Source organism: Syngnathus acus, chromosome 21 (assembly GCF_901709675.1).
Source record: "Syngnathus acus chromosome 21, fSynAcu1.2, whole genome shotgun sequence".
Taxonomy (NCBI): Eukaryota; Metazoa; Chordata; class Actinopteri; order Syngnathiformes; family Syngnathidae; genus Syngnathus; species Syngnathus acus.
Window position 1 is genome coordinate 5,473,273 of NC_051105.1, and position 14,388 is coordinate 5,487,660.

General features: G+C 40.0%; 1 protein-coding gene across 3 annotated transcripts in view; it reads left to right on the forward strand.

Moving 5' to 3' along the window:
• The window catches only part of LOC119115221 (diacylglycerol kinase beta), a 43,632-nt gene that overhangs the window by 24,486 nt on the left and 4,758 nt on the right, over positions 1–14,388 (forward strand). For all 3 annotated transcript variants that reach the window (XM_037239523.1, XM_037239525.1, XM_037239524.1), the window contains 4 exons: positions 1,495–1,559; positions 6,270–6,360; positions 6,525–6,726; positions 13,639–13,759. In XM_037239523.1, coding sequence (XP_037095418.1) covers positions 1,495–1,559; positions 6,270–6,360; positions 6,525–6,726; positions 13,639–13,759 — 479 coding nt within the window. The remainder of the gene's footprint in view (positions 1–1,494; positions 1,560–6,269; positions 6,361–6,524; positions 6,727–13,638; positions 13,760–14,388) is intronic.

Consider the following 14,388-nt stretch of genomic DNA (forward strand, 5'->3'; position numbering starts at 1 on the left):
CGTCTCCAACTGTGGATTCGTGCTGCTTTGACTCCACCCCCCCACATGCCGCGTACTGTATGAATTATATCAGACTTGTTTGGCTGTTTAACTATATTAGTTCTAGCGAATCAGGGCTAATAATTCGGCCAGCCAGATTGAGATAATGACTGAGGGTCAGACATTCGAGGCCATGCCATGTCTAATGTTGTTGGGTTCAGCTGAGGATCCAGCATGTCCAGATGTTAACGCAATTCCATCAACGCATTCGCGCCACATTCGTTCTATTTAAGTGTTTTCGGAATGTCTCGTTGCCAGCTTGCTCCCAGTGTGACACTAGCATTGCTAATCTTGTACATGGTAACTCATTATAGTGAGGATGCATCTTTGGAAGAAGTCCATCTTGGAAATCTATTTTGTATGTCTGAGCCCAAGTCAATTTCTTGTTAGAATTTAAGTTGTACATGTAAGTGTAGATGTTTCTGTCCAAGGGGTCATGTCGCTTTGTCCTTTACAGTCACACTTCCTGTTTCGCCAGCTTTAGGATCAAAACAACTGTAATGCTAGCGGCGACTGGAAGCAATAGCAATATTTTCTGATTTTCTGATGTGATAGTCTTGTTTTGGAAAGCTTCGTGTGGCCCTGAACCCGGATGAAAAGAGCTTGCTTGCATGCACACCCGAGGCCTTTATTAATGCCCCTCCTCCCAGCCCATCAAATCGGCCATGTTTTCCACATTTGTGGTCATTGTAGTCACCTTGCCGTGTTTCACGACACGTGAAAGAGCCCCACGTTCCTCATGGTTCGTCTTCGTCCATCAAATTGCCTGAGATGTCCCGTCGCTCGGCGGGTTTCAGGTTCTCTGCCAATTAAAGCGGCGCTGGCGCTTCTATTTTGAGACATGAAATTTGCTGATGCTGCCAGATAGGCGCAACGGTGTCCGTCAGGCCACGCTCGAGGTGGAATCTTGCAGCCAGCCGATAAAATCCATTTAAGGTTCTGATCACGAGTGAGATTTACTTGCGTACTTGACGATCATCAAGTGCACAATTTTATCATGATTTGTGTTGTTGTTTTTAATTGGTCACCAATTGTCAGAATAAAAAGTATTTTTTTCAACGAAGGTATTTTATATTGATACTTATTTTGATTGTTTTATAACATTTTTCATTTAGCAAATCAAGAGTACAGTTGGATGTTTTTACCCAGGTGAGAATAAAACATTTATTCCCCACCATTCTGACTATACAACAGAATTCTTCTTTGCACTTTGGCTTCTTTTTACAATTATCGTAAAAAAGATTTGTGAATTGTGTGTAGCATTTTTTTTTCTTCCAAAAAGCAAAATAGCAAGCACAACACGGCAAGGAATCATGAGCCATAGCTTCCATCTTGAACTAATTGAGGTGCCTTTCCCCCTTAGAGGTTTATAATGGGGAAGATAATTTAAAAAAAGAACATACTCTAATGCTGGCATTGTTCATGGTGAAGCGTTGTATGTTCTTTCCCTCTCAGGATGCCTCCATCGCCCATCGCTTCCATCTGATGAGGGAGAAGCACCCGGAGAAGTTCAACAGCAGGTTAGGAGATGAACATTTAAAATTCTAAAAATGTTCTGTGATGGTCGCTTTCTTGCTAGGATTGTAGTTTGCAATGTGTTTTATCATGTAGATTACTTAGTTACATTGCATAGCCAGAAGCCGATCTTACACTTTTAATATGAAAATGTGAACCAATCAGCATAAATCAATAGCTACCCGCCCAGCTGGATTGACACTCCATACACATCACTGTGCGCAATCGAATGAGAGCCAATTGAAAATGTCGACAGTCCTCGGTCATATATTATTTATCCTCTGCGTAGAACGACTCATGTTAGTGTTATACTGATGATCTGAGAGGATTTGAGAAGTCTCACTGAGCAGTATATCCATCTGACTCTCTTGTACTGCTCCCAAGTGGCCAAGGTAAGCACACCAGAAGGAGCGGCACAATGGCCATTCGATTGATACAGTGAACGGATTGATGGCATTTTTACAATTTTTTATAAGAAAATGATTACGGACAGTGTTTTGAGTTACAAGTATGGTTATGGAATAAATTAAAATAATCTCAAGGCACCATCATTAATTATTAAATCTGTTAAATAATCAATTAATGTAACAAAATGAAAATACAAAATAATTTGACAGACATGGATTTGTTATTATTGTCCTATTTATACATTTTTCCTATGTATTTTTACTTAATAAAAAAGTATTTTTTATAAAAGGCAAAACACTTTTATAATAGTAACACATTTAATGAACTTTTTTCCTTCATGTGTGATTTGTTAAAATGATTTAGCTATTTATCAGAAATAAATTATATGCCACTTCTGACATTTCCAAATGTGGTTCCTTGCCTTAAATGACAATGAATTAATGTTTCCAAAGTATTTGTGAAATATAGTTAAAAAGTGAATTTTTAACAGACGTGGTATTAAATATTACAAAAATAGTACTGAAGTGCCAGGATTAGCTCATCACATCCTTTCTAGCACTCCAAACATTTGCTTGTGGGCTCCTCCCTGCTGACAAGGCAGTTAAGTAAAAATGCTTGTTCCGCCATCCTAGTGGGAACAGCCTGTTTGCATATTAGCATGAATTCAGCCGTCTCCGACTACTCCGGCTAGGAAGTGCGAGTATGAGAGTGTTATTGAGACATCTCGTTTACTCTTTGAATTTGAATAATTAATGCGCAGCTCTTCCATTTCTGTCCTGTATGTATTGGTGACGCCAATGGCTGGTGGAGGTTTGCAAAAAAATAAATAACTAAAATCAAAAATAGCTTTCAGATCACGACAAGCAGTTTGCTTGCACATAGTGTATCTTTACTTCTACTTTGCAGTTGCTGTTTATAACTTGCAACAACTTAATGCCAAGATTTCAAATTCCCAGAGGAAAAGCGTTCCCATACCCTCGAATAATAATAATAAAGGACAGAATCTTGCAGTGTAATGCTAATAAACTACATGAGTGACAAGTGAGCTCCTTATGGCCACCGTCACATTGAGCCCCCGGCGAGAGCGCGAAAGTGACACTTTAGCGACATGCTAATCAACACTATTTACAGTAAGCCAACACTGAAGGCTATTGTTCATCTGTGAATGATCCTCTGCAGAGCTACAGACAGCTGATTGACAGCGGCAACTGTTCCTTTGTGCGGACGACTTGGCACTTTGCGTTCCATTCAGAAACGTTTGACTTGAAAAGATGTTTTGTTTCGTTTTTTTTTATCTCCGCGGGTGACAAGATGATCGATCGCCTTTGACCCAGAGAGGAAGCCCGTAGCGACATTAGCTCGCTGCTGTTTTTGTCCTCTTTTCCACTCACATATGTTGCCACTTGTGTCTTTTCATGCATGTCTCACACTCACACACACACACACACACACACACACACACACAACAACCACCCCCAACCTTCAGCATCATCTTGCTATCCAGGGCCTCTTAGAACAGAGATTGTGTGTGATGTGAACCCAGGTGCTAGGGAGTTTTTACACAAACTAACAAGGCTGACAAATTACGCATTCACGTGACGGTAATGATGTTGAACGAACCCTGACAAATTCGCTACTTTTGCAAACGTTTGCCCTTCACTAGGGTACTGGAAACGGCTCCCATAATTACTACAGCGCTCAGGGCACAGAAATCAACAAACTGTTTTTTCTTTTGCTATCTTTAGTCTGAAAAGTGACAAATTTTCGATCAAAGTAGTTGATGCCACTCGTATTCGTCCAGACTTGTCTTTGTGATATTTGAGGACACATGCTAGAAATGACAACTGTCACTCATGCACGTTAGCTTGGCTTGTTGCTAAGTACATTACAATCCCTACTTGGTTGCATTTAGTCTTCTCTCTGTCTCTAAGCTGATTTTGTTAAAACATAACCCTGTTCACCCCATTAATACTAAACAAATCCTTTGTGTATTTTGTGCAGTGTAAATTAATTAATTGATTTTTTTTTTTTTGTCTTTTGGTGACCTCATATCCACAAATTAACAAAACCACAGTTGACCCTTGACCTCTTAATCATTAGCTCTCTTTCATGTGAACTGCCTAAAGAAAATGAAGTCATCAACTGATTAGCGAGGGATCAGACGCTCACCACCTCTTTGACCTCTGTCCCACAACCTTGTGGCCTGCTCTAGTGACGTTTAAGCTCATCAGCACTTTTTGTTCTCATTTCCATGGTGACGATTGGGACAATCCTATCTAATACTGGTTATTGTTAAAATAGTTTGCTTTAGTTCTTGGTTGTACTATAAGACTAGAATACAAACGGAAGGATGACAATACTGTTGCAGGACAACGAAAAGCAAATTAGAAGAGAAGTGCAAATAAATGTATACTTCAAGTACAATTAAACTACAGTATAATTATAACAAGTAGTCATGGCGGACACCAGATCTCAAGAATCAGCCCATATTATATGTCAAAATAATGATCATCAAGCAATTTTACATTTTTCCATTAAAAAAATAACCTACAGAAAGTAGGCACAACAAATTTTGGAGTGCATATTAATTTCCATATGTAGGTTTTGTCCAAATCCTTTTTATGATCTGATTTTGAGCAGCACACAGAACTATTTTAAGTGCAGAGTTGGAGGAGGGGTGGTCAAGAGGTCACTGCTCATGTTAAGGATTAAAAGAGATGCTTATCAGGAGAGAAGGGGAATCATATGGTTGGAGGCATGCATAGCTCCGCTCCAGCACCTGAACTGCGTTTTCACAACACGCTTCCACCCATCGTGTCTCGTCACTGAGGCCGGGTCGCTCTTAAGATCTATGATCTGTCCCGATCTGTTTGGAATCAATCATTTACAGTTGCTTAACTTGCTATGGGCAAGCAACACCTGAAACAAACGTGGCTACTATAATTGGTGGTGGGATGAAGAAATGAGTCTTGTGGAATGTGAGTTAATTACATCTTTGCAGGCCGTCTCCAGTGGAAACTGTTTAATGAGCAGCGACACTTTTCCTTTTGGAGCAATGCAATGGTTCCTAATTGAGATGTCACATTAGCTCCCAATCATTCCTTCTGACAAAACTTCCTAGGGAAGACGCTTTAGCCACTTTCACACTGAAGATTAAAGTGGGGAATTTTATGCCTTTCTCAGGGGAAGCTGAAGTCGACCTGCAACTTTTGCAAAATATCGCTTCGACCTGTGAAAAAAAATCCAAACTTTATGGGAGCATGCTCAGTCAAGCTATACCACTTGGTATAAAATATGGTTTTCGACACTAGAAGAACATCAGAGCAAGCTGGGCTGAAAGTGAAAATAAAGTCAAGCTAAGGAGTATACAATCATTTTTAGAATGATGAGGTGCTTGTGCTGAACATTTTGGCAGGCTCCGACATTCCCTTGTCACACGGAGCTATTGCCTGATGTCAAGCGTGCCTTGGCACTCATTAATATTATGAGATGTACAGTATGTCACTTGGCGAGTGATGTAGGCCGAGATGTTTCAGCTTCAGGTGCGGGAAACGTAATCATCCGAATGACGTGGATTTGTCGTCATTCTTAACTTCACACATGCTTCCTGAAATTCAAAAAAACCCAATGCCCCATTTCCACCGCAGGAAGATTATCTCCATCCATCCATCCATCCATCCATCCATCCATCCATCCATCCATCCATCCATCCATCCATCCATCCATCCATCCATCCATCCATCCATCCATCCATCCATCCATCCATCCATCCATCCATCCATCCATCCATCCATCCATTTTCAGTACTGCTTGACTCGGAGCTACCACATCCAACATGGACGCCAGTCGAATCACATTTTCCAAAACTGTTCCATTTCATTAAAGAGTGAGAGAAAGGACACCACATCCATCATGACATGTCTGTCTGCTAGGCGCTTTTGGGCAGTGCCGCTTGGACTGGCCTCTTGGTGGCGGTTGGTTTTTGTTCTGATTTGTAATGTCCCTCCGGCAGTGTTTCGCCAGCGGTGACGTTGTATGCAGTATTCGGGTAAATACGGTCACTGAGGACATTTTATGCGCACAGTTTTGATGACAAAAGGCACACAATGGTTGGATTCATGCAGGTTTTAGGTGCTGTTGGGGAGTTTTGGCCTGCTGGGTCACAATACCCTGAGCTGCCCTGACAGCCTTTTGAAATGACTCAAGGCAACAGAGCGATTCAATCCGTCAACAAAAATAACATGTGACCTCAACATGAGTGCAATTCATGTGCCCTTGATTGAAAATGTTTTTGTTTTGCTGCTCAGAATGAAGAACAAGTTGTGGTACTTTGAGTTCGGCACCACCGAGACCATTTCAGCCACTTGCAAAAAGCTCAACGAGTGCATTGAGGTTGAGGTGAGTCATCACTTGAGAATCGGCAAGAGCGATGAGCATATGAGAGGTCATTTTCAAATCACAAAGACCTCAATTTGTTGGAGCTTCTGTTCCATTTTGGTCAGTAGCAGGCTTTATTATTATTTATGCTGTCTAAAATTAACAACTAACCTTTTGTGCTGCAGTGCGACGGCATCATATTGGACCTGAGCAACACCTCCTTGGAGGGCATCGCAGTGCTCAACATTCCCAGCATGCACGGTGGCTCCAATCTGTGGGGCGAGACCAAGAGGCGGCGTAACTACAACCGCATGAGCAAGAAGGTTTCTGAGCGGATTCCAAGTAGCACCGTCACCGACCCTAAAGAGCTCAAGTTTTGCATGCAAGGTGAGTGATTGACAACAACCGGCTCGGTCTCTTTCCATGCATAACGAGAACACTTCAGTGACTCACTTTAGTTCTTTTTTTTTCTTTTTTGTGCGCAGCCATTAGCCTAAAGCACACTGTACTCATTCAAATCCATTAGCATAACATATTTGTTCAAGTCAACTGTAATTGTGAGCACTATGACGAGGAATGTCTTTTTAGGCTAGAGGCGCTTTTGTTGTGAAACATTAAGGAAAATCATAAACGTTCAAATGTGTTTCTTCAACAAAAAAAAAGAAAAGCAATCATATCAGGCTAAATTGACCTTTTTTTTTTTATTAAACTTTTAGTCACGTTAAAATGCTAATCTCCCCGGACAGATTCTGAACTTCATGTGTGGTGGATGTCATCATATTTCATTCATAAATGTAATAGCAGCATACATCAAAACCTCATTGGAGAAATCAATTTATTAAATGCATTATTAATATTATCATCTTTTATATATTTTTAAACGCACCAACCTGGCAGACACACGCACACACACACACACACGACATTGTGAGTGTCTGTGAGCGCCTTTGTGGCCTTTTCTGGTCTCTGCTTTAAGCGCTGACCTGATTCCTCCACAAGGTCCTCTAAGTATCCTCTTAAAGTAACACTCACTGGACTCTCTCCCAGTTGTATCGTTATCTCATCACGCCAACTGACCAGAAATACAATACTGTACTCTCCACTCCGCTAGCTTCGTAGTCTACCTAACCTCATGCTGATTAAGCGCCTGTTTTTGACCTCTTGTCTAAAGTACAAGTAGATTATGACATTGAAATTCCCTTGATTTGTCAGCTAATAATGCCAAACAAATGGACAAATAAAACAGTTTTCTTTGTTTGCTAATGTTTAGAATGAATTTAAGATTATTTTGAACAAACAATAACTTAAAGGACCATATCCATTCTTTACGAATTAGCATGCTAAATCCCAGAACCTCTAAAGTGTAATAAAATTGCTTCTGGAATGCTGGTTGACCTTCAATTTGTTCCAATGTAGAGTTCCCATGAGAAATAAATAGTTCAGGTTTCAAAATGTGGCAAAATGTAGCAACGTTAACTGTACAGGCTGTTTTAAGTGACAGTTTAACATTCTCAAATGTCATCAAAGTTTTGAACATAAAATCTTAAATTTCACACAACTTAAAAATCAAAATCTTCAATTTCCCAAAAATGTTGGTCGTTTTCCAACCAAATGCTTTTCAACGCTACTATGTAGTTCTTTGAGTGTGAATATTATAGTGGCGGGCCTTGCTTTTAGCATCTGGGCCTTGAGTGACTGACTTAACCTACTTCTTAATTCCTCCACTATTACATCACAACAGTGTAAATCATCTGGAGCATCTGTCTCCAAAAACAGAATGAAACTGAACATTTAAATAAAATACACCATACTCACTCGAGATTATGATTAATATTAACTGTAGGAAACTTCAGATGTCCGTGCTAGTCGAGCTTGGCTTGCTTTGATTCCCCACTCAGAGGACGACAAAATGCTGACTATCTTAGGTTAACTAGCTATCCCATTACTAATATAGTTAAATTGTCCAGCATTGCTGATTCTGAAGGCCCTGGGCAGGTGCTTAATCTAATGGACAAAGAAAATCTTTCATCATTATACAGTGTTGGGAATAAATGAATAACATTTCATGGAATAAACATTTGTTGTTTTGGTGGTAAGTGTTAATCAGTCTTTCTGGCCTTGATGGCTTCCCACTCAGATATTAGTGTATGATGTAACAGATCTCAAAGCACGCGCTGGAATTTTACAATTCATTTTATTAGCTTCTGCTGTCAATTCTTTTCGAGAACAGGACTCATGGCGCAGGCCTGTGTGCATGCGTGTACACTTTTGTCATACACCTAATTGCTTATGGCAGTAGCATTGTCTGGTGCAGTAAAGTGAAGCTTTTAAATCCATTTGCTGGAGTTAATGTAATCTTCCAAAGCGACCCGGAGTGCTTTGCGAACAGCCCGCGGCGCGTGCGTGTCTGCACCGCTTTCATCTCGTCGCGTAATGCCTGCACGTAGACGAGACGGGACTCAGGTATGCTGGATGATAGCGTCATTCATGTCCCTTGAAATGAACCAAATCATCTCTTGTGCATATTTACCAAAAACGCCTTCGGTCATTTTGACTGATATTGACATTTAAAACGGCAAGTAAGCTCTGCTGGATGGGATGTCACGCCATCCCTTCAAGGAAGATTAGGTTTTCTTTGCTCTCTCTTCGCTAATTAGCAGGGCAACTTAATCAAATTACATTAAAGAGGCAGGGCACAGGCCAAGGAAGAACTGACCCTATCATTGGGATATTAAAAAATCATCCACTGTTAAACAAGAAGGAGCTAGCCGTTCTCTATCAATGCATCCCTTTTCTTTTTGTCCTCATGAGGGTCATGGAGAGCTGAAACTTATGTCACTTGACTGCTTGCACATGTGAATGACCCACTACAATATAAATAACTTGAATGTGTGACCCACAAAAACACAGTTTGTCCAACTTTTAACAAATTGGACTTTGGGACATTAACATGTCAATGATTAACACTCGTTTGGTAGTTAGCAGGATTGTGCAAAAACTACATAACCAATTTGAGCTGATCTTCCAGATCGAAATGAATGCACAAATTTAATCATTAAGTCAAACTGTCTCGGAAGTTAAGAACAGTCTTCTCGCTGGTGTGACGACACCAGTACGGCAATGACGGGAAACGGATTTACGTATAAACTCTCCTTGGGGTGGTTTACTCCCTCTTCACTGTTTATCAGTGCGCCATCGTGACCTCCCTTGTTGACTTCCTCTCTGCGCCCAGATCCAATTTCCTCAACTTCCTGCCACAAAATAAATAAAAGGGGGTTTTAGCAAGCGGGGATGAGAGCAAACTACAGTATTTAGTTGACATAATAAGAACTTGGAGTGTGCTGTATTGTATAATTTAATGTCAAACAAATGTGAAGGAATTTTATTTTTATTTATTTATTTATGTGTTTGTTTGTTTGTTTATTCATTTATTTATTTACTTTAAAACAAAAGAAAATACTTTAAATTTTTCTTTCAGTGACTTTGATATGCTTGTAACGTTAAGTGCCACATACAATGAAAAGCATGTATCTTTGGATTTTGTGTGTTTTCGATTTTGAGTTTGTTGTTGATAAAAGCACAGTGCCAATATTTATATTTTCTTCTATATTTGTCATGTTGAACAAAAAGCATGTTCCTCCAAATTTTGAAGGTTTTCTTCTGAATACCTCTATCAAGAGAGCAATTCAAGAAATTCGTAGATACAGACTGGAGATTATATCTTATTTGATTCATCATGGGTCCGTCGCTAGTGTTCTCCCGCCTACAGTGGCTGACAACGCTCACGCTGGGAGCTGCCACATCGCTGGCTATTTTAGGTCCATTGCATCCAGAGATGACAAATTGCTTTTGTTCTCACCGAACAAAAACAGCAGACTATAATTACCCTGATGCCACTGCCAGTGTACGCCCACCCCGACTGATTTGCGAGGCTCGAAATGTTTCCTGTAGGAAGTCACTGAGCTGTTGAGTGACTGCTGGGAAAGTGGGTGACCTTCCACTGACATGTTTACTGTAAGTATTACAACTGCTTACCCTGTTCAGCGGGTCAAACATTTGAATCCTTTGTCATATTTTCAATTTCAAATCTTTCTGTTTGTGGCCAACATCAAGTGACACGAAACATTTTTGTTTTTAATTTCATTCTTGGACAGTAGCGTAGTAACACGGTGTTCCTAGTCGCATGGCCAAGTGCTCTCCCCCGACTTACCACCCTTGAATGAGTTCTACTGTAGTTCCTTCGACCATCTGCCACCACTCGGACCATCCCAAAACAATAACAGGCAGCTCAGCTAGTGGGGAAAAATACCCAAACATGTTTGTCTAAAATTGTTACATTCTGTAGAATTTAAATCATGTACAATGAAAGCTCAAAGAAATCATTCCGTCTGTTCTTGAATGTATCCTCACCAGCCAGTTTAGTAACTAGACAAGAAACATGTTAAATAAGTAACCCATCAGAAAAATGTAGTTCGCTCATCCGTTTGACCTTCATCTTTGTTCAAAACACTAATATGGGCTTGAAACCCTAATTTGAAACTTGCTTTAAATGCTTACCTGGGTTTGAAATTATATTTTGAACTCCTACTTATTGCTTGAAAACCACTGAAAAGTGCAACAACAACAAAAAAAATACATGTAACTGTTAGTATACATACACGATTGTTCATATAAAAAAATGATTCACTGGAATAAGACAAAACAAAGAGGCAGTAATTCTCAGTGACTTGGCAAAGCAAATGCCATCCCATCCCAGGATGCATTGCTGCATGCTGGCATTATGTAAGAGGCTGTTCTCATCTATTCTTAGCCCTACCTTGCCGATGCTGTTTGATGGCCGCTTCCAAAGCGCAGCCGATGTGAGAACACAGAGCACAGTAGGGCTACTCCGCCATCGTGCCTCGACGCAGCAGGGCAAGGGCAGGTCGGTGTGTCCATGTTTGGCACTAGTAGGAAGCAGAGGAGTGCAAGTGAATGTAGGCGTGCACTCAAGAAAGGAGGGGAATTATATTAAACACTACAAATGGTGATATAATATGTGAATGGTATTTAACACTTCAGCCAAATCTCGTATGTTTTGTACACTCCAATTCCTTTCGATCGAAGCATATTTAGGCTATGCAGAGGTGATATACTCAAGTATTTACATTTTTTTTACTTGAGCTTAATGAATGTCTTTTGTGGAGCACGTTTCAGGGGTTAAACTGTTAGTTAACATTTGTAAGATTATAATGCGGAAACAGTTTGAAATTCAATTATTAATATAAGGGTTACGGTTTCAAATTAAGGTTCCAAACTCAGGTGGCAATCCTTCTTGCCAAACGCTTCTGAGTTTGTTTTGTCAATGTCCTTAACGCTCCATGGTTGAACAGTACAGTCAAAACACACAAATATAAAATGCAAACACTCGCGAGCAGCTGCAGAAGACCAAACCAGACTGTTGTGACTTCCGGCTCATCCCAATGTACTGTACAGTAATTACGCTTATAAAACCAATTTATTTCGTCACATTATTTCATTTTACTATGTTTTTACACAACACAGTTCTATTTTTCATTGATAAGAAAAAATAGGAGATTTGTGCTGTTTTTTGCGTGGCTGGAATTAATGAATGAAATTTCAATTCATTTAAATGCTTACATTTTGGTAGCTGGAGTGCTTATCCAGCTATGCTAACAAGGTTAGCTCTGCAACATTTTTAATCAACCTATACTATTTAATGACTATAGTAGTGTTGTGCCAAAAGATCTTTGTCTCAATCATATAGCTATTTATTAGCAAAATATGCTGGCTACGTTAAATTCAATCTTGATTTGTTGTGCATGATTTCCCTGCTCCCACTGCAATGGAGTATTTAAACTTGAAGGATGGATTTGATGCTTCTTTTCTCCATTTTCATTTTACGCTTAACTAATATGTGAACGATGAGTCAGACAAAGTGAAAACACAATTTGTATTGTTTTTCCTGGCCGGCAGCGCTGACTCATCTTATAAGCTCATCAGTGTGCAAAAACAAAAAGCTTAGCTGCTTGTTGACAACAAGTTTGTGCATGAGCAAAAATACACATACAAGATACACAAAAATCCCACTTTATAATCACAAATCACTATACAGTATCTTAACAATATTGCCTTCCACTAAATAACTAAAAGTGGGATTGAGGGATAGATTTTGAAACTATGTATTTACTTAAGAAAAAATATTTAGACTACTATACGATACTAAACTATTTAGAGTGCAGCACTAAACAAGACACGCAACAGTGTCCTGTTTGCTTTTAGGCACACAAAAGCAGCGACGGGATGAGTGAGCTCGGACCACGTTGGGAAATTATTGACGTTGTTTGCACTACAATCACAACAGGCTGCCAGTCTGGACGTGTCTGGGCGCAGACCCCCCCACACACTCCCCCCAGGCTGTTTCCACCACAAAATGCATGTCTTTTATTCTCTTTGGCCTGCACCCCAGCAAGCACAGAAGGCTTTTTTTGCATGTGTGCACAGTTAATGTGAAAAGTGAAATAAATTTGTCAGCGAGAGATGATTGTGTTGTCGCAGCTCTCACCGACTGCGCATATGAAATTGTTATATCGTTCATAATTCATGTCTCAAATCATTTGTAAAAAGCTGCAAATGGGTAAATATGTCAGAGTTGTATTAGACTAAGGGATCACTGAATAGGGTATGCCTACGGAATAAAACCCGTCTCATGGTTTGGTGTTCCAGGGTTCAAAATTTGTTGTTATACTTGTTCTGCTCATGCTAAAATTTTGGTCGGTGATGCTATGTTTTTTTGCGGGTACTCTGGAGTCTTCCCACATTCCAAAAACTTGCATGTTAGGTTCAATGACGTCTCTCAATTGACCATATTGAGAATGAATGGTTCTTTGTCTATTCTATGTATGATTTTTTTTATGTCTGCAACTCATCCCCCCAAAAAATATGCCTCCAGAATTACCCAAAACTTAACACCACCATGTATGTTTTTGCTTTCTTTGGCTTTTTGTGAGAGTTTCTCTGAAATAATAGCAGTGCTGTTCACCAAAACCCTCAAAAAACTTACAAAGTGCAAGGAACAATTTTTTATCCATTCTCATCTTTGAACTCAACTATCTTGAAAAGGATTGTTCGAGTAAGCGTGCAAGTATTGTCTTTCATCCAGGTCATGTCATTCTCAGGGCAATGAATTGATTGCAATCAGACAGTTGTAATCAATTCAGTGCCCTGTGAATACTCTCCTCGCTACCATTCGAACTCAACACGATTCTTGCTAAATGTTAGCATGTGTCATGTGTGCAGACTTTAGCGACCAACTTCTGGAGGTGGTGGGCCTTGAGGGGGCCATCGAGATGGGCCAAATCTACACGGGGCTGAAGAGTGCCGGGCGGCGCCTAGCTCAATGCACCAACGTCACCATCAGGTCGCTACTACTTCTTATCTGCTATGTCTGCTTTTGACCCACTTCTCCATCACACTTCAGCTGTCTTGTACCTCCTCCGCAGTAAACCTTCAACCTCCTGATCAAAAATGCATTTCTTTCGAATTTTATTTATTTATGTTCAACTTGGAGGGTTTCCAAACAATGTCGCTTGTGTGCATAACAAATTATACATAGCCTCTATGTGGTCTTTTCTTCTTTCAGCTGGAGACATTTTGTTTTGGTTGTGCCAATGTTGGAGAAATATCTCCATTCCCTAAGCTAGGGAGGGGGTCTTTCTTGGCTGCTGAATGTGTTTGAAAAGGCTTTCACAAGTGCACAAAATTGCAATGTGTGTGAACACTACCACATTTATGAGAGTAGGTGGACTGTTTTCCGTTCACTCAGCAATGCATTGTGAGTAAAAATGTCCAAAAACATGACAGGAGTATTGCTCTAAAAAAAAAATTATGTCTTGCCATGAATACAGAAAGAATGCAGCAATATATCAACTTAACCTCCAAAATTGTTATGGCTTGGGAGTTTTGTGGAAAGAAACAGCAGCTTCATAAAATTCAATATTCTGAAAAAAAGTTAAACGCTTCGAAAAAGTCTGTAGAATTACATCACTA